The sequence below is a fragment of the Monoraphidium neglectum genome (assembly GCF_000611645.1).
Source record: "Monoraphidium neglectum strain SAG 48.87 unplaced genomic scaffold scaffold00070, whole genome shotgun sequence".
Lineage (NCBI taxonomy): Eukaryota > Viridiplantae > Chlorophyta > Chlorophyceae > Sphaeropleales > Selenastraceae > Monoraphidium > Monoraphidium neglectum.
Genome location: NW_014013558.1, coordinates 9,690 through 32,438, shown reverse-complemented (window position 1 = coordinate 32,438; position 22,749 = coordinate 9,690). Strand labels below are relative to the sequence as shown.

Sequence of the window (22,749 nt, the reverse complement as noted above, 5' to 3'; positions counted from 1 at the left end):
ACACACACACACACACACACCCACACACACACATGCACGCACGCACACACACACACACACACACACTTATGCCCACACACATGCACACAGACGCACACATGCAAACGTGCACACTCGCTCGCGCGCACCCTTGTCAATGGCGTCGTCAATGGCGGCCATGAACCTGTGGGAGTCCAGCTCAGGCCGCGACAGCATCACGCTCTCAAACAGTCGCCCCATGTTGCCATTGCACTCCGTGTAGTGCCGCAGCAGGTCGGCGCGCTCCTCATCAGAGCCGCGGTACTTGGCCTGTAACCAGCAGGGCGGGGTGGTATGCGGGACGTTTGTGTGTGTGCGCGCGCGCGTGCGTGCGTGCCTGCGTGTGCTTTGATTGACAGAGGTTCACGCATGGGCTATGGCAAACACGCCACAGCGCAGTCAGCGGTCGCATTGCCCGATGGCGCAATTGCGTCGGTCCCATGGGCCCCAGCGGCGCGCGGCGCCCTCCCCCCCTCCCCCTCGCACCGCGAATGTGATGATGTCCTGCTCGTCAATCTTCTTGAACAGAGCGGAGTAGGCCCTGGCCATGGTGGCAAGAGTGGAACACCATTAGAGCCACTGCTACAGCGTTAAGAGCAGCACACGCACGTACACAAACACACTCTCTACCCACACACATACACATACACATACACATACACATACACAAGCTTGCTGGCTGGTACGAACGCACGCAACACAGCGCACCACCCACAACTCTAACCTCTCTCTTTGCAGTACCACGCCAATCACAACCTGCTGCTCCCTTGGGAAAACAATAAAGTCATGCGCCCGCTCTTGCGTTTCGCCTCCCCCCGAGCACGCGGCTCCTCAACCCCCCTTCCCCTCGTATTGCCACCTGTAGAGCCCAGCAAACGCGCCGCCTGCCCCGCCCCCCAGCCCCCCCTCTGCCAACTCCTCGCAGTCCTGCAGGCTGCCGGTCTCGTCGTACAGGGCACGCCTGGGGCGCGGCGCGGCGGGGCGTGCCGCAGTGGGGCATGGCAAGGTGTGACGAAGTGCGGCGAAGATGCCATCTGAGCGTGTGCGCGTCGCTGGTCCGCATCAGGCCTTAGTCCCGACGACCGTTAGCGCCGCCAGGCCGCCTGTGCCGCATCATCGCCCCACGGCGCAGCCAACAGGCTGTTCAGCCATCCAGCCCTTATCCCGCCCGTTTCCACGTCAGGACACTTGATCGGCACACGCCCACCCCCTTCAAGCCCAGGCGCGCGCTCCCCCGCCGCTCTGCAACCCCTGCTGTGCAGCCCGCGCCTCACTTGTCGGGGTTTCCCAGGACTGCGTAGATGCGCTGCAGCGCCTGGAACTTGCGGTGGGCATCCTGACACGCGGAGGTGTGCAATAAGATAGCATACATCGGGTCACCGGGGAATGGGTTGCGGGGAGCATACCGCACGGCCCTCCTTGCCAGCCGCTCTGCAGTAGGGCAGGGCGCTAGGGGCTGATGCGTGGCCGCGGCCCTCATGGCACGCACCTCGTTCCCAGGATTCTTGTCCGGGTGCAGCTGCAGGGCCAGCTTATAGTATGCCTTCTTGATGTCAGACTGGCAGTGGGAGGGACGGGGGCAGGCACGAGGGGCCACCAAATGTCAGCTGCGCCCACTCAAGGGTCGACCCTCGGCTGTAGCCCGCCCGCCGTGCATCAATGATACAAGCCCCCTTGAGCAGGCAGGCGTGCCAGAGACGCTGCAACCGATAGCAATATGCAGCACTGCCTGGGGCTGCCGCGTTGCATTGGCCCGCACCTGGCTGGCCGCCTTGTCGACACACAGCACCTGATCGAGGAGAGCAAACGACAGCACAATGTCCATGGCGAGGGACATCAGGGCATGAGGGCATAACATGAGGTGTGATGGAGACTTCAGGCTTGATCTCAGCCCTACACACCTCGTACAGGCTTTTCCCGCTCTCCTCCATATTTGTGATGAGCCAGATCGCGAAGGTGCCCACAGAAACTCAATGCAACAAACATGTAACAAATAATGTTGGCATGTTGTGAAGGTTGCGTACTGCATGAAATCCCGTTGTACGGTATTCGATTGCACACCGTTATTCTGGATGACCGACAGGCGCGTATACCGTACAGAGCATTAAATTACGGTAATGATGGCATACATAATCTTAATTGTTTACCTCATCGCACCTCCGATATGATATGGACCTGCACAGACGGCACCCCGTGCTCAGCGGCCGGCAAGGCCCATTCCCTGGCAGCTGCAATGTGAAAAACGGCAGCAGCGCAGCAGGTGAACTCACAAACCAAATATACAGAACACAGGCGGCTATCGCGCGGAACGGTAACTGGCGGCAAGGCGACGCGCGCACCACTGCGACTGCTGCTGCTGCCGCCGCGCGCTGTCACAGGCCGCTGGACAGCGGGCGGCAGCACGCGAGCATGTTGCCCCAGGAGCACGGGTGGGGCGCGCTCCATCGCCCGAATCAGCCGTGCCACCTGTCAGAGGGGGGGTGGCAGGATGTTCTGCAGCACACAGGCGCAGGGACGTGGCCTCAGCCGCAGCACTACTGGTACTGGGCTCCCCAGCCACACCAGCCACACCAGCCGCACCAGCCGCACCAGCCGCACCAGCCGCACCAGCCGCGCCAGCAGCAACAGCAGCAACAGCAGCAACAGCAGCGACAGCAGCACCAGCAGCGACAACAGCACCAGCGGCACCAGCAGCACCAGCATTACCAAGAGCCGCATCAGCAGGTGTGGTACTTCCACCACAACCAGGCCATCCAGCACAATCAGCAGAATCAGCACGACCAGCACCCGTGGCAGCAGCAGCAGCAGCAGCAGCAGCAGCAGCAGCAGCAGCGCTATTACACCCCCGCATGCGCCCAGCCGCCAGCAGCGAGCGCGTACTGCTCGCAACCGAAGATTAGCGGGCGGCAGCTGCGCGACCCCTGCGCAGCCATTGCATTTGGGGCCCCACCAACTCGGCGTCCTCCAGGCGTGGCCACAGCAGGACCCGCTCTTGCAGCTGGCTGGCAACGAGCCCGGCGCTCGGCATCCGCTGCAGCCGTGGCGGCGAGCAGCAGCGGCGGCGGAGGCAGCGAGGGCGGCGGCGGCGGGATTGGGAGCGTTGGCGGCGGCGAGGCGGAAACTCTGCAGCGGCCTGCGTGGCAATCGCCCCCAACAGCATCTCCAGTGGCTGCGGCGCCGCCGCGGCTGCGTTTGTCCAAGGACGAGGCGCCCCAGGCGGGCAACAAGATGCCGCGTCCCCGTGTGTACTTGCAGCACTACAAGGCAGCCGGTGAGAGGCTTGATGGCTTCCGTTTTGCAGCGCATGCGCACCTTTTGGCTTCGCGTGGTAGCTGGCGTGCACTTTCTTGTGATGCATTGTGCTGTGCATTTGTTGCAAACATGCCATTCTTGCGCAGCTTGCGCCACCAACCTTCCCGCTGTCTCCGGTCGCCTGACTGCGCCTGGACGCCGCGCGTTGGCTACCAACCACAGGGGTCGTCTTTTATTGTGACGAGCCACAAGAGGGGTTGGGGCCGCCGGCTGCGACGGATGCTGTCGCCGGCGAGCTGGCAGGTGGCGACAGCAGCGGCGTCACAGCGGCCGCGGCAGACCCGGGGGTAGCCGCCGCCATTGTGGCCGCAGCCACTGCAGCGGAGGAGGCGGCGGCGGCGGCGGCGGGGCGAAAAGAGGGTGGGAGCGACGACGAGGGCGAGGCGGGCGCCACCGCTGCACACGCAGCCCCGGCGGTGGCACAGGAGCAGCTGCGCCTCATCCGTGTGCTGATGGTTCACCAGAGCGGCAGCGCGCCAACGGGCAAGCTGGGTTGGGGCTGGATGTGCGGGAAGGTTGTTAAAGTGGATGACGGCAAGGCGGAGCGCACGGCCGCGCGCGAGGTGGAGGAAGAGACGCACGGCCTCCTGCCCGCCACGCTGCTCGCGCCCGTTCTCGCGCACGCACCGGCGGTGCTGTGGCGGGCCGGGAGCATGGCGCTTTTTGTCGTGAAGCTGCGCGGCGCGGAGGCGCTGCCGCGGCGCTTCGAGGCAGCGGTCGCAGGTGCGGGCGGCCGGGGGTCTGGACGCTGACGCGCAAGGCAGGCTGTGGGCGCGGCGCGGCGGGTGCGCCAAGCCCGCAGCGGCTGCGGCAACGGCCATGGCAGAGTGGCGCCAGTTGATTTGACTGCAGCCCTGCAGCCCGCGGGGCATGACCCTTGGGCTCCAGCGGCCTCCCACGAAGCCAACCAGGGGTTGACTTACATTACACTCGGACGGCACGCGGCCCTTAACTCAGCGCTCCCCCCGCTCCACCCCTGGCTCCCGGCCCCATCATCCACGCCAGCCGGGCGCATCCACCCAGACGCGCGCGACATCGACGCCATGGCCTGGTTCCCCCTGGACCAGGTCGTGCGCTCGGCAAAGGCCTACACCAAGCGGCGGGGCTACACACTTGACGGGGTGAGGGCTCACGCTTCCGCGCGGACGCGTATGCGCAGGCATGCGCACATGTATGCTCACACGAGGCAGCATGATGCGAGGGGCCGTCTTCAGAAAACAGAACGCTACGTCAGCTGTTTGAGGGCGGAACCGGGTGTTTGCGCAACAAGCAAAGGTTTCAAGCTCTGCTTCAGGCAAAAGCGCTCTTGACACTTGGCACGTGCCGCAGGCTTATATCAACACACCTGCACCCGTCACCCCCACCACCGCTGCCCGCCCAGATCCCTGGCCCTGAGGAGGACCTGTCGCTGCGCAGGTTCATGCCGCGCCTGCTGAACCAGACCTCCCTCTCTAGCCTGCTGGTGACGCTTTCGCAGGGCGACGGCGCGGCCGCGCAACTGCGCCTGCCCCCGGGTTTCTCGCCGCCGCCGCTGCCGGTCGCGGCCGCCGGCAGCAAGGAGGCGGCTGCAGGCACGAAGGGTGCGGATGCAGGGGATGGGGAGGCCGGTGATAGTGAAGGCGAGGGGCGCGTTGCAGCCGAGGCGGACTTGGTCGCAACAGCGGCAGCTGCTGGCAGGGCTGAGGGCGGGGCTCAGGGTAGCGGTCAGCCGATTGATGCGCCGTTGCAGGTGGTCCAGGAAGGCAGCGCGGCAGCATCGCCAGGCGGCAGAGTCGCGGGTGCAGAAGCAGAGGGTTTGGTGGATGCGGGCGACGGCGGCGGCGCTGATGTGCGGAGCACCGGCGGCGCAACCTGCACAGGGGAGTGGGTTGAAGTTGAGGCGGCGCTGAGGCAGCTGTGTGTCAAGGCGGCGGAGGCGCCTGAGTAATAGTTGGTCACCAACTATTACTCAACTGCAACGGTTGCAGTTGGTTTCAAGGAAATGGCCAGAACTTGCGTCCTGCAATCATAAGAGAAGCGAAAACTGATCGTCGGACATCAGCTGTGATGGTGAACAGGGCTGGAGGGGACCATGCAAGTACTTGCCCTCAGCAACATCCAGACGTTCAAACGGGACAACATGTCCAAAATTCAATTTGTCACAGTAGCCTGCATTGACCCCCAGGCTGGTGGTCTACCAGGGCACAAAGCATCTTTCTGTATCGCTCGCATTGCAAGAGTACCGTGGGACAACACCTATGGCGCACATCACACGTCACCAGGTGTCACTTGCCATGTGCTGTCACTTGTCACGGATGCCCTGCCGTGCGCAAGATATGCGCGCATGTATGAATAGAGCGTTGAAGAATATCAAGTGATCTGATAAAACATGTCCGACTCCGTGCAGTGAAAGATCGCAGTGCCGAAGATCATTGCAGTTTTTGGCCCGCGCGATGGAAGAGCAGGCAAACCTAAGGGTGACATCCGACCAAGCACCTGTGGTTCTTCTGCGCGACTCCTTCCGCACTGCCAAACGAATACGGGTGGCTCGCGTCTCGGGAGCTGCAGCTGCTCCCGCCCACCGCCTGGTGCTGGCAAACGTTCGCTGCTGGGATGCGCAGGAGAGCCTCTTCAGCGAGGGGCTGCGGGCAGTGGTGGTGGAGGGGGAAACAATATCTGCCGTTTCTGAGGACGCCGCAGCGGTGGTGGGGGCAGCCGCGGCCAGGAACGACATCGTCATCGACTGCGGCGGGTGAGGCGGAGGGCAGGGGGAGTACAACAGGGAAGGGTCGCCTCCGCCTATCTTTTGCAGCCCACATTGAACCATAATCATTCTGGACGCCCCCAGCTTGGTGCCAAGGAAGCGCGCACCGCCCTGGAGTGCGGCCGGGCATGGCTTGTCGACCTCCTGAGCAACGCCACGCCTGGCCTCGCCTGCGCTGCGCAGCATGTGGCTGCTGCCCGGGCTGTGCGACGCCCACGTCCACTGCACCGCCGTCACAGCTGACCTGGCGGGGCTGCAATCACTGCCGGGTGAGTTGCGGTAGAGGTTCCAATCAGGGAAAACCCATCTACCACCAAAAGCAAGGCAGCAGCACATTTTCTTCTGGTGCTGATGCAGCGCTGGGTTTTCTTGCAACCCCTCATGCCCCAGACTCTGTGAGCCCTTACTGTGCATGCTGACATCTTGCAGACCCATCCCATTCGCCCGTTGCCTGCGCTCTGCCATGCAATGTCAGAGTCCCTGGTGACCGCGGGCGCCGCGGAGATCCTGGGCGGCATGCTGCTGAGGTGAGCTGGACGCTGCTGCCACGCAGCCGGGTCAAAGGTGCTGCCACTACTGCTGCCGGATGGCCGCGCGCATGTGACATCATTATGACAGATCATGCACACACGTGCGCAACCCACACGGCTCAGCTGGATATCCTGCCTCGTCCCTCACCGCTCGCTTTGCCCACTGCCACTCTCCGTTGCTTTCTTGCAACTGTGTCACTGCATCCCGATATACCCGCCAGGGGCTTCACCACCGTACGGGACGCTGGGGGTGCCGACTGGGGCCTGGCGCAGGCGGTGGACGACGGCTCCATCCTGGGGCCACGCATCCTGTTTACAGGCGCGCAGCTGGGATGGCGGCTGGTTTTGGGGGTTGGTTGATCTTGGCCTGGCATTCACGAGGAAGCGAGCGCACGTACCGCAGCAAGCTTCACACGCATGCACGCACGCGCGCGCACACACACACACACACACACGCACACACAAGCACACACACACAGCACGCACCGCATGCGTGTCCGTCGACGTTGCCGACCTCAAACCTGTCACCCCTGCACCCAGGTCACGCACTCAGCCAGACGGGCGGCCACGGGGACTTCCGGGGAAAAGGGGAGGACTGCTGTGCCTGCGGCGCCGCTCTCCGCGGTATCGGCCGCGTGTGTGACGGCGTGGGGGAGTGCCGGCGTGCGGCGCGGGACGAGCTGCGGCGGGGGGCTCACTGCATCAAGGTCATGGCGTCAGGGGGGGTGGCCTCCCCGACTGACAGGTGGGGGCAGGGGCATGCTGCCACGCTCTTGTCTTTTGAGTGTGTGCCGAGGCGACATTCACGAGCCGCGGAAACGCCTCGCAGTTTGCAGCCAAACTTTGGTTGCTGGAGGTTGAAGGGTAAAGGGCTGCCTGCAAGGTTTGAGATCCGTTTGCCACAGAGAGCATAGTGGACACACATGCATGCGCCTATCTGCAAGTCACACGAACGTGCACATGCACACACGTATGCACTCACACAACACACACGACACACACAACGCACACACACACACACACACACACACACACACACACACACACACACACACACACACACGCAACACACACTCACACACGCACGCAAACAAACACACACATGCACATGCACAAGCGCGCATGCACGCTCTACCTCACCCCAGGCTGACCAACACCCAATTCTCACTGGAGGAATTGAGGGCCATTGTGGAGGAGGCGGAAGCTGCAGGGACATATGTGTGGGTTCCACAGAGCGAGACAGAATCAAACAGCAGCGCCATACGTGAAGGATGCGCTTGAACTTTGCAGGCGCGCAGCGCGAGCAAGAAAAGCCGTCCCGGCTGTTGCTGTTCCAATGCCGTCCACCCTGTTTGACTGGCCACGTTGTGTGGTGTATCTGTCAGTGTGAGAGAAACGATGCTGCACACCACGCCAATGCCCCTGCCAGTTGCGCCCACGCTTACAAGCCATCAGCCATCAAGCGCGCCCTCCAGTGCGGTGCGCGCTCAGGGCAGCCCTCAGCGCAGCCCTCAGCGAGCACCAGAATGCCTCCCTGCCTGTGCGCCTGCCCAACACAGTACTCTCTATTCACTGGTTTTCCGCCGTCCAGCGCGCGACGATGTTATTGCTGAGCTGTCCCTTACGCTTGGCAAGCCTCCCGCTTCAAGCTGCTGCGCTGCGCTGGCTTCAACGCTGACGGCGCACGGCTCTCATGCGCCGCTAAACTCGCAGGCGTGCGCAGCATTGAGCACGGCAACTGGCTGGACGAAGAGTGCGCTGCGATGATGGTGGAGAGGGGGGCGTTCCTCGTCAGCACTACCGTCACGTACGCGGCCCTCAGGTGGGGGCAGGGGGCCGCATGAATGGGCTTTCGCCACGGGAGGGGCAATGACCCAAGGCAGGCACTGCGATGCAGGCTGCTGCTGGCTGCCGTCGCTTCTTCACCGGGCTGCTGCACCCGATCCTCTGCGCCCTGCCCCGCGGGCAACCTTGCCGCGCCCCCACCCTGCCCCCCTTGTGAGCCGCAGGCGTGATGGGGTCAAGGCGGGCATGGCCGAGGCGCTGGTGGCAAAAGTGGCGGACGCGGTTGAGCAGGTGGTTGGGGCGGGTTTTGGCACTCCTGCGGGCCTGAACGCCCTGCAGCACGGCTAGCCATGCGCGTGAATTCAATCTCAGAGCTACTGATGTTCTCTCAAGGCAAGTGAGTTCCCCTTGCCGCCCCGTATGCCCACTGACATACTCCCACACTCACAAGACCGTGCCCGCAAACCCGTGCACCAGGGTTTGGCATCCATACGGCTGGCGCGGTCTGCGGGGGTGACCCTGTGCTTTGGCAGTGACCTGCTGGGGGAGCTGCACCAGCACCAGGTGGGGGGTGGGGAGGGGCGCAGTCATGGAGGAGAGGGGGGGGTGCAGGGCAGCAGGGCAGTAGGGGCACCGAGGGCATCGCTGCGTGTTTCTAGGGGCTGTCACTGGACGCCTGAGCAGGCGGTCGCAGGACATGACACGCGCACGCGCATGCACCACCTTCCCGCACCAAGAACTTCTTTACTGCGAGCCGACTCTCCCGCGGCTCCACCCACTCGTGGTGCCCTTACCCCAAAACATTCCCCCTTTCCCCCGCCCACGGGCCCCTCTCTACAGTCTGAGGAGTTCCTGCTGCGCGCGCAGGCGGGGGTCACGCCAGTAGAGGCGATCCAGCAGGCCACCTCAAACTGCGCCCGCCTCTTCGGTTTAGAGGTGGGCCGCCGATGAGGGGCGCTCATTGCTCAGGGGCTCACCGCTTGAAAACCCCGCTTGAAGGACCCTGCGTTGGGGGCACCCGGCACATGGACACTACATTCGTTAGACCAAGGGACCCTGGCTTTTTTGGGTCGCTCAGAACCCCCAACGCACCGTCACGTGTTGCGTCATACCGCTGCTGCTGATGTCGTCCGGTCCGCCCTCGCACGTCGCCCCGCCAGGATGTGCTGGGGGCCGTCGCCCCGGGCCGCCGCGCCGACCTGGTCCTGCTCTCGCGGGATCCCTCCCTGGACGCGTCGGCCCTGGCAGAGCCGCAGTCCAGCGTGCGGCTCGTCATCAAGGAGGGCCTGCTGGCCGCGGTCCCCGGCGGCACCGCGGGTGCGGCGCTCGCGGCGGCCAACACGCGGCTCTAGCGTATGCACTGCAGCACCGGCTGCTGCTGCCTGCTCTGGGACCCCGGTTAGGGTTGTGATCTGGGGGCGAGGCTGTCGCGCGGTGCTTTGCTGACCGGTGTCTGCCTGGTGCATTTTGTGCGGGATGAGGTGCGGGTTGAGCCTCCCTGGTCTGGTGCTCTTCCTGAGGGCTGCTTACGCTAGGGCGTCGCAATGACAAGCCCGCAGGCAGGAGGTTTTGTTGACAACGGGTTTACAGGGACACCCAACAGTGTTGGTTGTGCCACCAGAATCAACGCAGCCAAGCAAGGCGTTGGTCAACAAGCGGACCCCTCGTAACTCACGTTCGGTGGGGGCCTCAGGAGCCTGTGCGCAAGATTTGCGCAAGAAGACGGGCCAACCAGGCAGCATGCAGCGCTGCAGGCGCCCGCAGCAGGGTGGTTCTGGGAGGCCATGGCCGCAAGGCACAGACAGCTGGTTCAACCACTACCAAGGGGAGCACATGGGGCCGGAAAGCTGGTGGATTGCACCGCAGATTTGCAAATTGGCCGCGAGGAACGGGTTTCCCTGACAGTTGTGGGGTGGGCGGCAGGCACTGCCTGCGCCTGTCACCGCCATGAACCTCCCGCACAATAAATTCATCTACAAAACGAGCTGCGCTGCCCGGTGCGGGTCGTCCGCAGGCCAGCGACAACAGGGACGACGCCGATGAGAGCCTAGGCCCACCAAGCATCAGCCAAAGTCAGGCTGCCATCACCCGAAACGGCACGCTGCGCTGGAAAGAATCAAATTTCGGAAGCGCCAAAAGGGCCCTCCCATCAGCTCTGCCTGGGGTGCAGCCACTGAACAATCGGGGGACCGTATCAAGGGTTCCACACTCACCGACAACGGGCCCCGCCTGGCTGCAGCCGCCTCGAAAAGCGAAAACCCCCCGCGCAGCCCGCCCATCCGCTCGCCACTGGCGCTCCTGCCGGCCGACGCAACGAATCGAGTAGCAGCCTCTGCAGAGCCTGGGCCCGGCTGTCTACGACTCAGGCTCAGCCGGTGGGGCTTTGTCAGCTGAGGCAGCGGCGACTCAAGAGTAACGCTGCAGGGGATGGCCGCACGGGCGTGTTTGCACGCAACCCTGCGACTCAGCAGCCGCAGGGGTCCCTGTTGTGGTGCGCGACCGCGTAGAACGAGCGGTAGCGCCCGAAAATCGCCGAGCCCACGGCGATGCCGCTGCACACGGCGAAGAATATTCCGATGTGGAAGGACATGGCCGCCAGCATCAGCAGGTACGACAGCGCGGTCGTCGCAAACGTCATCACGCAGCGCGCCGCGTCGCGCCCCAGCAGCGACGCGTCCAGCGCGCCGCCCGGCCGCCGCTGCCGCGCCAGCCACGCCGACGCCGCCGCGCCCGCGGCGCCGGCGCCACGGCGCTTGGCGTGGTGGGCGTGGTGGTGATGAGAGGAGAGCGCGCCGCCCTTGAGGCCGTCGGGCGCGAGGGGGACCTTCAGCGCAGAGATCTCCGCCGGCTGGGGCCGGGAGCTGCTGCAGCAGCCGCCCCCGCCGCCGCCCTCCACGCCCTCCCCGACAGGCTGCAGCCCGCCGCCACCGCCGCCCGGCCCGCCGCAGCAGCTGCCGGCCTGCGGCGCCTGGCCGCCCCCGGAGCCGCCCCGGCCGGTAACGCTGCCGCCGCTGCTCATCAGCACGTCCCCCATGACGCGGCCGCTGCTGGAGATCGGAATCCGGACGGCCACAACGTCGGACGCCTCGTCGCAGGGGCAGCCCGCGGCGGGGCCGCCGCCGTCGTCGTCGCCGGCCGCCGCCGCGAGCTCTGCCTGCTTCGCGTCTGCGGCCATCCATGCGGCCTCCACCCTGAACTTCACGGTCTTTGGGTGGCCAAGTGGGGGGGGACAGGGGGCTGGTCGGTGGGTCGCCAGCCGCACAGGGATTGTGGCCGCCGCGCAGGTAGGCAGGCCGGTCGTTGCGTCAACCTCACATGCCAGGTTCTCCCATCACAGGCGACGCCTTCAGGCCCGGCCCTCTAGACTGAGCTGAGCTCTGGCTGCTCTGTCACACGCCTGCGTTGGGCGCAAGCCCCAACATACTTCAAGGCAACCTGGCACCCTGGACGAAACCTTGGATCCATAACAGCAGCATCCCACCTGCACGAGCTCGTAGAAGATCCCGAGGAAGAAGATGGCAAACCAGGCGCCCGCCAGCTCCCCCCTGGTGGCGGGCGTCCACTCCTTGAACAGCAGCCAGAAGGGCAGCTGGTTGAAGAAGTACATCTTCATGGTGGGGCCTGGGGTTGGGGGTATGGGGGTTGCAGGGGAGGCGGGGAGAGGGGTTTGGAAACATCAAAAAATGGTGCTGCTGCCTGACAGTCGCCCGCGGGTGCGCACAGGGTTCGCATAAGCAAAAGCCGGGTCCTCCTCTCACGCCTGGACGACCACAGGCCCCGCTCACCCGGCTTGTAAGGCTCGTTGCCACCGCCGCCGCTTGGCACTGGCGGTGGCGCCGGCGTCGGCGCCGGCGCGGGCGCGGGTCCGTCGCCGCCGCCCCCCGAGGACGGGCGCCACCAGCCCTTGTCAGTGAGGGCGGGCGCGTTGCCCACGCACACGTACAGGGTGGGGTCTTTGCGGCAGATCTCGTCCCAGCGGCCGGGGCCCATGCACTGCCACATGTCTGCGCGGCGGGGCGGCGTCGAAGGGGGGGCGACGCGAATGTCGGCCTAAGACCGCGTGTTGCGCCCTGGACATAAACAAGACAGGAGGCAGACTAGACCCCCAAAAGCGACGTCCACGAGGCGCTGGCACATCCCCTGGCATCAACAGCGCATCGCGCCACCACCACAATGCTCTCCCGCCAACCCTCCCCACCCCCCTTAGCGTGCCCGTTCCTCTGCTGGCCCTCCAATCTCACCCGGCATCTGCACGCAGAGCCAGCCGTAGACTGCGAATGGGTCGCAGTTTGGTCCCCCCCACGTCTTGCCCTGCTGCCACGCCGGGGTGCACCTTTCGCAGCCGTCCATGTCCATCTCCTCGCATATGGAGCGCACCTGGGGGTTCAAGAGAGGGTACACATGTGTGAGAGAGTGTGTGTGTCTGTGTATGAGGGAGCGTGTGTGTCTGTGTGCGCACATGTGTGTGTGCATGCTTGAGGGCAAGAGGGCATGCCCTGTCGCGCGAAATGCAGACAGCAACTGCGCCCCCCACACAGCCCAGTCGTGGCACTCAAGCGGCCACGGCCGCCGGCACGCGCTGGCCATCCCGGCCCATCCCGGCCCATCCACACGCCGGCCCATCCACACGCCGGCGGACTCGCTGACCCCTCACAGGCGAGCCCGGAATACCCCCGGTGCCCCGCCGCGCGCCCACCCATTTGTTGGCGTCCTCCGTGGTCATCAGGCCAAACCCGGGGCTGCTCCTGCACTGCCGCACCGCGCTGCCGTTGGCGCACAGCCCAGCATAGTGCGCCCTGCAGCCCGACATGCCGCCCATGCCCTTGTCGCGGCCGCAGACGGTGGCGAGCTGCTGGAATGGGTCGCAGATCGTCGGGTCGGCCCCCACGTTGGGGCGGGACGTGGCGTTACAGGCCTTGTACAGGGAGCAGCCCTGGGGCGGCGGGTCGAGCGCGGGAGGGGGGGCTCAACATAGGTGCAAGAGGGGAGCCACGAGGGAGGGGCGTCGGGGGGAGCCTGCCCTAGGAGGGTTGCCTGCGGCTAGTGCGCGGCGTCCAGATGCAGCGGCGGCAGCCTCGGCTTTCACAAACTGCTTGAGATGGCCCACACGATGAGGTGAGTGCCATGATGGTGCTGCCAGAAGTTCATATGCGGCCGGCCGAGGTTCCTGCACAGCCACCCGAGGGTTCCAGGTCACTGCGCACCGTCATGAAGTGCATGGCGCTGCAGAGTGAGTTGAGGTCAGCCACAGCTTCCGCCCTCTGCGGGTTGGGGGCACGCGCGGGGGTTTGAGGACAACAGCAGCGTGGAACCAGAGGCGCGTTGCCTGTGACCCGCACGGACAGCTGGGGAGGGGGGGGATGTACCGATGTACCATCGGTTGCGGCGTGCGCCACGCCGCCTGAGGGCAGGTGGCGTTCATTCCTAGCTTCCGCGGCGCAGCTCTGCTGCGTACGCAGCCTGAATCAAGCTGACGGCCTGATATGGGACCAGTCTTGAGCATCACAGCCCAGCTATGGGCCCCGACCTCAAGAACACAGCCAGCCAGCAGCCTGTGCCTGGGGACGCCCAGCGCGGGTCCACGTCAAAGCGTCTGCAGTCCACCTGCCTTCCTTGCTCACCGGAAGCGTGAATGCCGCGCAGCTGGGGTCCTTTGGTGTCTCATAGCAGTTGACTGCTGATGCCGCTGCTGCTGTTGCCAGGAGCACCAGCATGCGCAGCGCTGCTGACCCCTGCATGGCCACACTGCTGCTGGCTGCAGCCGTCCCGCCAAGATGGCGCCGCCCCGAAACAAGCTGGAGCTGTTCAATACGGCTCTATAATTCCCACACAACACGTTCCACTACGCTGGATGACGGCGCGTCGAACTGGCGCACGTCTCTCTTGCGCGCAGGAAATTGGTACAGTCGCCGAAGACAGCTAGATGGACGGTCAGCGGACGATATAATGTTTCTTAAGGTGCCAGGTATCACGTGAAAGAAGCCTGGAAGTGCGCGTATGCCTGAATAGTGGTCGGCATCAAGGACACCAAGAGCTGACGACAGGAGTAGCTGACAGAAGCTGGTGAAGTGGGCCGTCAAGTGTATGGGACGGTTCATCATGTGCCACCGTCACATATGACATGCAGATACAGGTCCCACATAGCAGCTCCTGACCGAAGCAGCATGCGCTTTGCACGCTTTGCCCCATGCCGCCAGCCTTCTGGGGGCAGCTGCTGTGGGCACTGCTGAGCTGCAGTAGAAGCACTGCTTTGTTGGCACCGTGACGTGGCTGCAGGGGCCATATCGAGAAAAACACGTTACAGGCAAGTGATTGATAAGCAGTGGCCCTGTGCTGGGGAGAAACAGGCAGCAACTCGTTTGCATTCGTGCATCGTGCGTGGTGACCTCTAGGAAGACATGTTGCATGTGTTAGCATTGGCCCATGACTGCGTAGTGGCCAGGATGGACACGGAAGAACGGACTGCTTGGAAATGCAAGCAAGTCAAGGTATGCATGGGGGTGTTTGTAAGTAGGGAGTCCCCTCAGCCCCGGCCTGTGCAGGTCAGCAGGCCGTCCTTCGCCTCTGCTGCAGAAGTCATGCGGTCATGATACAGTCCAAGGTCAGTCTTGTCGGCCGCCTACGGCGGAAACACTGTGCGCGTGTTCCAGCGTCCTGCCTGTCCCAGCAGGCGCCAAGCTGGCCACAGGGTTGAGTTGCAGTGCCTGGCTGCAGCGTTACGCCATCAACAGAACGCAGCAGGCCATCATCATCGTCTGCGGATCAAGGGGGCGAGTACACAGCACGCATTCAAGGCCAAATTTAAAAGTGCAGCATGTTCAGGGCCAACCTGCTTGCTTCCTTGCATGCATGCCTTTGCGACGCTTCACGTGATGCGGCGTGTTGCATTTTTCTTGAAAGCACCTGAACAGCAACACCACATTTGCGGCGCCAAGCAAACTTGCTCACCAGGAAAGGCAGGCCAAGACTGAGTCGCGCAAATGCGGCCGCAGAAGTGGCGGCTTTGGGGCTGCTAGCCGTGGGGCCAGCGACAGTGGCGTTGTCACCCGAGGTGGCATTGCTGCTTGGGCCTGCAGGCGAACAGCGACGGGTTCCCTGGAATTAGCGCCCCTCAAGGTGGGATACGAGGTCCATCTTACCCCTCATTTTGAGGATCGCCCACTGCATCGCATCACAGTCCAAGAGCCCTGCCGACCCACCTTCAGCAAAAGCCTCTGGTGTTGAGCCGCTGCAAAAATACCATGCCTTGCCCTTGGCGCAGAGAGCCGCGGCCTTGGCGCACTGGGGCACCGCTGGGTGGTGGGGAACAGGGCGCAGCGCGGCGGGATGGACGTGGGTGGGGTGGCGACGGGGCGCCTTGTCGCAACCAGCAAAAGCAATTACAGCCACGCCGTCAACGTCCATGTGCGAGGGTTAAACACCGCGAGACTCACTGGGCTCTGCGGCGCAGATGCCGCCCCAGGTGCCCAGCAGGTCGCAGCTGCCGTAAGTCTTGGCGGCGTCGAAGGACGGCAGGCAGGCCGCGCAGCCGGGGCGGGACCGGTTGGCCGTGCACAGCTGCTTGACCTGCAGCACGAGGCAAGGGGGGTGGGCGCGCTGCCATTTCAAGCGCCACATGCGCACAGCAAGCGCGCCGCTGCGCCTGCAAAATCGTCCTGCATCAAGCGCCACGGCTTGCTGTTCCAGCATCACCTCGGCAGCACGTGCGCGCCTGGGCCGGCCCGGCCTGGGAAACCCTTGGACTTGACTGTGTGCGCCCTCCACCCCACCCCACGCACCGCATCGTTGATGGTCGTCGTGGTCGGCAGCTCCGCCACGCCTTGGTTCTCGCGGCACTGCTCAACCACACTGCCCTTGGCACGGCACATCGGCTTGTAGTGCTTCTGGCATCCCGCCATGTTAGTCATGCCGGTGTCCATTGTGCACACGGTGGCCACCAGGCTGATGGGGCTGCAGGCTTTGGGGTCGGGGCTGATCTGGGAGGTCCAGTTGACCGACAGCGGCGCGTCGTCAAAGGGCGCCGCCGCGGTGCACGCCTCGTGCACCGAGCACGCCGGCATGAAGCTCATCGCCTGCGGGGCGCCGACAAAGCGGGCGCAGCAGTTGGGGGTGATCCGAGGGAGGGCTGCGCGCCGCATCCCACAGACTGCCGGGCAGCTGGTGAGGGCGGTGACGTCAGTTGTGTCTGGCAGCCGAGCCACCGCCCCGCAGCCTGCAAGAGCTGTGAGCTGCGCACGCGGCACGTGCGCGGGGTCCCCTCGGGTGCCCCTCACCTTGCACAGGGCCATGAGGTCAGCGTGGAACACCTCATCAGGCAGTGCAAACGTTGCGCAGGCCGGCTGCGTGGGGTCATTCTGCAGACAGCAGTAGGGGCGATGGGTGTGTCAAGGCGCAGCGCAGCGCACGCAGCGGGGCGGCGGCAAGAATGGGCGGCGGTGGCGATGTCCCGTTGTCCCGCGACCCCCGTGTTGCGTCGTCCGAGGCAGCTGCGGAAGAAGGCCCCCGAGAATCGTGCAGCCCTTGTAAAGGCATGCATCCGCAACCCGCATCTGCAGCACCTCATTTCAGTGCAGAGAAGTTTGCAGCACGGCCCGGCACGGCGCCCTTTGCACTGCGCACCACGCATGGCGACGAGTCTGCGGCGGCCGGTGCCATGTCGCTGTCATTCATAGCCATGCCACCCATATGGCCGCTATGGTCCATCTGACCTATAGCCGTTGATACCAGCAGCATAAAAACTAGCGGGAGGCTTGCCATACTGGATACGAAGGGTGTCCGGCACGATCTGGTTGCACCGTGGACAGCAGGTGATGCAACGGTGTTCAGCTTGATATGGCCGACAATCGAGGTCTTGATCAAGCCACAAAGCCCCTCCAGGCGTCCGTATCATTCCTCCTTGAACCCCACTGCCGGCTCGGCTGCCCCTGCCATAGCGTCTCAGGGGGGCCTACCCGTTTGCTACGCACGAGCCAGCACATTTACAGCTGTCAATCCTGTCGTTTGGTCGAGGGATCTGCTCTCTCGCGCAGCCTACAACTCCGCCCCGGAGCGACCCACTCACAGCGACAGCCAAGATGCAGCTCTCGATGCAGAAGTCGGTGGCTCGCCCTGCTACTCGCAGCGTGCAGCGCGCCAGCCCCGTGCTGCGCACCCGCGCTGTGGTGTGCCGCGCCGCGGGTAGCCCCTACCCCGAGTGGTGCGGATCCTGGCCATGATGGCAGCTGTATCTAGGCTCATTGCTGCTTAAAGAGGATCCTTTGGCATCCTTCTGTCTGAGGGCTTGGTGCAGCAGGATGAGAATGGGGATACTGGCGTGTAAGGCAGCAGGCGCGCCCCCTCAGTGTGCTGCGCCGTGATCTGCGTGTGATGATCTGCCGCCCCTCCTGGCCCCGCGCGCAGGCTGAAGAAGGACCCCCTCGTCATCGGCGCGTCCTTCCTGGGCTGGACCATCCCCTCGGCCTCGCCCGCCCCCGCGTTCGGCGGCGACTCGCTGTTCGGCCTGTTCACCGCGTCGATCAGCGAGAACCTGGCCCACTTCCCCACCGGCCCGGCGCTGACCGACAAGTTCTGGTGCGTCCCGACGGCATCATCCGCAAACAATGTTTGGCATGTGGCTAGGCGCGACCAGCTGGGTGTGATCGGGCGCAGCACCCCCGCTAGCGCGCCGCGGCTGATGCACTGCATGAACTGTAGTCCGCCCTCGAGCATCAACACCGCAGCCGTCATTGCAAAGGTCGTGCATGCTCGTCGAGCTGACCGTCACTGCTCTTTCGCATGCCCCTCCTTCGCATGCTGCCGCTGCCCCTGTGGTCCGCAGGCTCTACCTGGTGAGAGCCACGCCTCGACGAGGCCTGTGAAACGCACTGAGCATGCAGCGACGGCTGTCACCCCTGTCCCCCTGCGCCATCGCGACACGTACTCCTGTGTGCACGTGTTGGCTTGGCCCCTGCTGCTCTGGGCCCCTCCCTCATTCGGCCCTTCTCCTCTCCCCGAAATCTCGCCACCCGCAGATCACCTGGCACCTGGGCCTGTTCCTGGCCCTCACCCTGGGCCAGATCGGCGTGCAGGGCCGCAAGCAGGGCTACTTCTAATCGGCTGACCCCCACCCTAGACCTCCATCCAGGCGCCACAATGCAGGGCAAAGCGGCACGGCAGTGGGTCTCAGGGCTTGCAGCCCGCCCGCTTTCTTTTTCAACGCACCCGCCCGCTCTCTTGTAACTCCACCTCTCGTATGCCCGTGACTGTTGCAAACAAAGAACGGTGTACGCAACACACAGCTGGTGACATCTCGGACGGTCAACAGATGGATTGCAATTGGATGTTGATTACCGGGAGAATTGGAAAGCTGCAGCAAGCAACAAACAATGTCTGGCGGCAACCGATGAACCTTCCCTCACGACCAACAGCAGTGAGCAGGGGCAGTCGCAATGCAGGTTCAAGTAGTCCAAGTTAGACAAAACCCAACAATTGACAGGGACAGCGCTGGTGGTATGCCCAGCACAAGAAGTGACAAGGCCCCTCTGTGTTCTTGCTGCCTCACACCAACGCAGCTGCCACTGCCAGGGCAAGGCCCTGCGCGTTGCAGCAGGCAGTGTCCGAGAGACGGGGTGGCATCAGGGCGCACATTGGCAGGCGGACTGCTGTTCCCAAACAGCAGCAGCCAACTTTAAGAGGGGCCGTGGGCGGCCTCACATCACAGTGGGATCGGCACCTTCCCCCTGCCCACCCGCTTGAGAGCTCACCAGCAGAGGAGCTGCGACGGCGCAAGCGGCGCGTGAAGCCGCCTTGGGCTTAGTAGTGTTGGCAGAGGCAGGCGATTCGTAGAGCCCTCGGGGAGCTGTCTTGTTGTGGCCCGCCATGTCATGGTCGTGGTCGTGCCCGGCCATGTCGTGGCCGGCCATGTCATGGTCGTGGCCGGCCATGTCATGGCCTGACATATCGTGTGCTGCTGCCTTGGGGCCAGCGGCCGTCGTGGCGGCAGCTGTCAGTGTCGCGTTGAGCAGCTTCCAGCCTGAGGAAGTTTGGCAGTGGTGGCAACCACAGCGGAAAACTCGCCTGATTGGGGCGCGCGACGGGTGGTCGACCCCCGCATGCACACTCCCTGACCCGCCTTGAAGGCTGCCAATGTGGCCCGGGGGCAGGGCCAGCGCCGCACCTTTGTCCGTGATGGCGGTGGCGCCCGCTTTGCAGAAGTACCAGGCCTTGTCCTTGGCGCAGAGAGCCGTGTGGTTGGCGCACTGGGGCAGCTCTGGGGGTGAACGGGCAAGAGCATGGCGACAGATCGGTGTTGCAGGATTCCTTGACATGTTGCAGCTGTGTGGCCACTGACGCAAGTAGGAACATGCAACCACTTGCATGTGGCCACTGACCACAGCAGGGTTGCAGCAAGCCAGGCGGCTACGGGCCGCTGTCAGGTCACAGCTGACTCAAGGCGCTGAGAGTCATGCTCACTGGGCTCTGCAGCGCAGATGCCGCCCCAGGTGCCCAGCAGGTCGCAGCTGCCATAGGTCTTGGCGGCGTCGAAGGACGGCAGGCAGGCCGCGCAGCCGGGGCGCGACCGCTTTGCCGTGCACAGCTGCTTCACCTGTGGCAGAGCGTGAGGGCCGCACCGTGTCTGTTCGCATTCCTGCTCGGCACAGGCCAGGGGTGGCAGCAAGCTAGCAAACGGGACAGGCACAGCATGAGCAGGCTTGCAGTCCCGCAGGCTTGCATCGCATTTTTGCCACCTGGATGTGGGGGTGAGCCACAAACTCGCAAACTGCATGTCATTGGCTTATTGCCTTGAGTGCCCGGCTCATAAGCAGATTGCCGGCCCAGCCTCCGGAGCATGGCCCGCCGTGTGTTGCTGTGACTGAGGGCCACGCACCGCGTCGTTGACGGCCTTGGTTGTTGGCAGCTGCGCGAAGCCCGGGTATTCCGTGCACCGCTTCACCACGCTGCCCTTGGTGCTGCACATCGGGTGGTAGTTGGGCAGGCACCCGGCCATGCGCGCCATGCCCGTGTCTTGTTTGCAGACGGTCGCGACCAGGTTCAAGCGCCTGCAGACGTCGGGGCTGCCGCCGATGGCGGCAGTGAAGGAGCCGTTGGCGGCGTCGGGGCCGTCGCCCATGGCGCGGCAGGCCTTGTATATGGAGCAGGCCGGCATGAAGTGCATGCCCTAGTGGAGGGACGCGATGGAGGTGGCGCATGCACGATTATGCGGGCCATACAGGCCCTTAAATGTCCGAAAGTCTGATGGAATGCTGGGTTGGTCGGCTAGTTGCCAGGCTGGTCAAAAGCTTGACCACTTTTGCTGCTGCTGCTGCTGCTGCTGCTGCTGCTGCTGCTGCTGCTGCTGCTGCTGCTGCTGCTGCTGCCGCCGCCGCCGCCGCCGCTGCCGCTGCTGCTGCACAGTCACTGCTTAGCTGCGATGAATGGTAGTGCGCACCTTGCAGAGGGAGTTCAGATCACTTTGGACGACAGGATGAGGCAGCTTGAACTCCGAGCAGTTCTTAGTGGTAGGGTTCTCCTGCGTGTGAAGGAGATGCGAAATCATCACACCGTGGGCAGGTCGGGACGAGGGGTTGTGAGTGTGTGTAACGACTGGCGTGCCAGCCGGGCGGCGGCTGCGGATGCAAGTACGAGTCGGCGGCCAGCCACCAATCTCACCACGCAGGGCGGGCGGCTGCCACCCGAGGGTGCAGCCATCGCCATGCCAGCCATGTGCCCGCTGTGATCCATCTGAGCGGCAACTGCAACCAGCAGCGCCAAGGTGGCCAGCGCGCGTAGCGGCTGTGCTGCTACCATGCTTTGTTTGAGGTGAAGACTGTCGACTGAGGTCTGTTGAGTTGCAGGAGATGCTCTGCAGGAGTGCTTTGATGCTCATTCAAGCCAAATATGCTATTATTCGGGGTAGGCACACGAAGCGTACCGTAATCGGCGTGCAAGTGCTCGGCAACAAGCTGCCGTGGATTCATACTTTGCGGCACTCGGGTGACAACCAGCTCGATGACGCTTTTGATCGCGCAAAGAGCTTGCACAACTTACGTGGCGAGGTTTGTGCGCAAACTGTATCTGTATCTGCCCGCAACGCCGCAGTGCGGTTCGCAAACTGCACATGCGGTACACTACCATATATGAGAAGGCCACGGCTTCCTGATCCACAACAGCGTTGAGGAGCCCCAAGCTTTCATATTGAAGGCCACAAATGAGGGTGCCTAGGGACTGCCAGCAGCAGTCCCATGTGACCTTCACGGCTGCGTTGCTGTCAGGAGCGTCACCGCAGTCGACGTGACAGCAACGGGCAACGTGGTCGAGCCACACTGGCATGCGGTTCTCGCGTTGCATCTGAGGCTTGGGTTGGACAACAAAGACTCAGCTCTATGTGAAAGCAGCAGCAGCGGCGGCACCAGCAGCACCACCAGCACCAGCACCAGCACCCACAACACGAGCAGCAGCAGCAGCAGCAGCAGCAGCAGCAGCAGCAGCAGCAGCAGCAGCAGCAGCAGCAGCAGCAGCACCAGCAACCGTAACACGAGCAGCAACACCCAATGGCTCAAGAGGCCCGACAAGAGGTACGGACCGATCAGTGCAGCCGGCTGCACTTCCCACGCACCGTCAAGCGTGTCAGCGCAAAATTGCGCCCCGCGAGCTGCACCGCGAAGCGGACGCCCCCAGCAGGCTCGCGTCAAGGCCGCGGGTTGATGGGTTACAGATTGCGGCAGGCACTCCTTGAAGCGCGCCCGTCCGCCCCTGCCGCCCTTGGCAGCGCCATGGGCGCGGAGGATCCTCTGGGGAGGGCCCCACTGCATCATCTCAGCAGCAGCCTGCCCTGACACTGACCCCCGCTCCAACCGCTGGCGTGACAACTGTGGCGGGCAGTCCCCTCGCGCACCCCTGCGCCAGCCCCTGGCTGGCGCTCCACGCCTGATCATGGAGCAGGTGAACGCGCACGGCCGCGACAAAAGGCCTGGGCCTGCTGTGCAGGCGGCCAGATTGCGGAAGCTGCATGGCACCCACATGTCCGTCCCAGCAGCACGCACCCGCCAGACACACGCTCACTCTCTTGCAAACATCTCAGGCCACGGCTCGACCGTAGCCGCTCAAGGCCGCCGTGTGTGCTGCAGCCGGTCTGCCTTTCTCTTGCCCTGCACCCCAACATGCCATCATGGGGCGACAGAGGGGACAATTCGACCCTCCGCTGCCCCGCTGGACACGGTTGCCTGAAGTCGTAGATCTCAGATCAGATCTTGATCGAGATCTAGGCGAACGTCCTGACCCTCTTGCCCAGCTTCTCCAGGATGAGGTCATCAGTCTCAAAGTCGGCCGCCTTGCGGAACTGGCCCAGGCCAAAGTCCTTGGAGTAGGAGTCCTGGGAACAGT

General features: G+C 64.0%; 7 protein-coding genes across 7 annotated transcripts in view; 3 read left to right on the top strand and 4 right to left on the bottom strand.

Moving 5' to 3' along the window:
• Nucleotides 1-1,949, bottom strand: part of MNEG_0803 (Chaperone protein dnaJ 6) — a gene marked incomplete at both ends in the record, with an annotated part of 3,299 nt that extends 1,350 nt beyond the window's left edge. The window contains 7 exons of the mRNA XM_014050721.1: nt 129-288; nt 505-559; nt 878-979; nt 1,293-1,354; nt 1,508-1,576; nt 1,778-1,807; nt 1,920-1,949. Of these exons, the coding sequence (XP_013906175.1) occupies nt 129-288; nt 505-559; nt 878-979; nt 1,293-1,354; nt 1,508-1,576; nt 1,778-1,807; nt 1,920-1,949 (508 nt within the window). The remainder of the gene's footprint in view (nt 1-128; nt 289-504; nt 560-877; nt 980-1,292; nt 1,355-1,507; nt 1,577-1,777; nt 1,808-1,919) is intronic.
• Nucleotides 1,950-2,427: 478 nt separating this feature from the next.
• On the top strand, nt 2,428-5,257 carry MNEG_0802 (hypothetical protein; the record flags this gene model as incomplete). The annotated part of the gene is made up of 4 exons (XM_014050720.1): nt 2,428-3,289; nt 3,493-4,053; nt 4,336-4,451; nt 4,712-5,257. The coding sequence occupies 4 exons, from the start codon at nt 2,428-2,430 to the stop codon at nt 5,255-5,257; spliced, it is 2,085 nt and encodes a 694-aa protein (XP_013906174.1).
• Nucleotides 5,258-5,762: 505 nt separating this feature from the next.
• On the top strand, nt 5,763-9,740 carry MNEG_0801 (amidohydrolase; the record flags this gene model as incomplete). The annotated part of the gene is made up of 12 exons (XM_014050719.1): nt 5,763-6,061; nt 6,257-6,342; nt 6,549-6,600; nt 6,825-6,954; nt 7,161-7,348; nt 7,749-7,823; nt 8,033-8,082; nt 8,317-8,425; nt 8,613-8,679; nt 8,866-8,952; nt 9,229-9,324; nt 9,549-9,740. 12 exons carry the CDS (start codon nt 5,763-5,765, stop codon nt 9,738-9,740), a joined length of 1,431 nt encoding a protein of 476 aa, XP_013906173.1.
• A 1,112-nt stretch (nt 9,741-10,852) lies between these two features.
• Nucleotides 10,853-16,676, bottom strand: MNEG_0800 (Protein P80; the record flags this gene model as incomplete). Its single annotated transcript, XM_014050718.1, has 11 exons — nt 10,853-11,593; nt 11,870-12,009; nt 12,174-12,392; nt 12,630-12,765; nt 13,148-13,321; nt 13,593-13,649; nt 14,010-14,080; nt 15,588-15,680; nt 15,822-15,954; nt 16,167-16,460; nt 16,662-16,676. The coding sequence occupies 11 exons, from the start codon at nt 16,674-16,676 to the stop codon at nt 10,853-10,855; spliced, it is 2,073 nt and encodes a 690-aa protein (XP_013906172.1).
• A 786-nt stretch (nt 16,677-17,462) lies between these two features.
• Nucleotides 17,463-18,479, top strand: MNEG_0799 (hypothetical protein; the record flags this gene model as incomplete). The annotated part of the gene is made up of 4 exons (XM_014050717.1): nt 17,463-17,584; nt 17,788-17,958; nt 18,206-18,215; nt 18,399-18,479. 4 exons carry the CDS (start codon nt 17,463-17,465, stop codon nt 18,477-18,479), a joined length of 384 nt encoding a protein of 127 aa, XP_013906171.1.
• A 445-nt stretch (nt 18,480-18,924) lies between these two features.
• MNEG_0798 (Protein P80) lies at nt 18,925-20,497 on the bottom strand (the record flags this gene model as incomplete). The annotated part of the gene is made up of 5 exons (XM_014050716.1): nt 18,925-18,960; nt 19,131-19,399; nt 19,544-19,636; nt 19,840-19,972; nt 20,255-20,497. The coding sequence occupies 5 exons, from the start codon at nt 20,495-20,497 to the stop codon at nt 18,925-18,927; spliced, it is 774 nt and encodes a 257-aa protein (XP_013906170.1).
• A 2,130-nt stretch (nt 20,498-22,627) lies between these two features.
• The window catches only part of MNEG_0797 (NAD dependent epimerase/dehydratase family), a gene marked incomplete at both ends in the record, with an annotated part of 2,607 nt that continues 2,485 nt past the window's right edge, over nt 22,628-22,749 (bottom strand). Inside the window, one exon of the mRNA XM_014050715.1 lies at nt 22,628-22,738. Within this exon, the coding sequence (XP_013906169.1) occupies nt 22,628-22,738 (111 nt within the window). The remainder of the gene's footprint in view (nt 22,739-22,749) is intronic.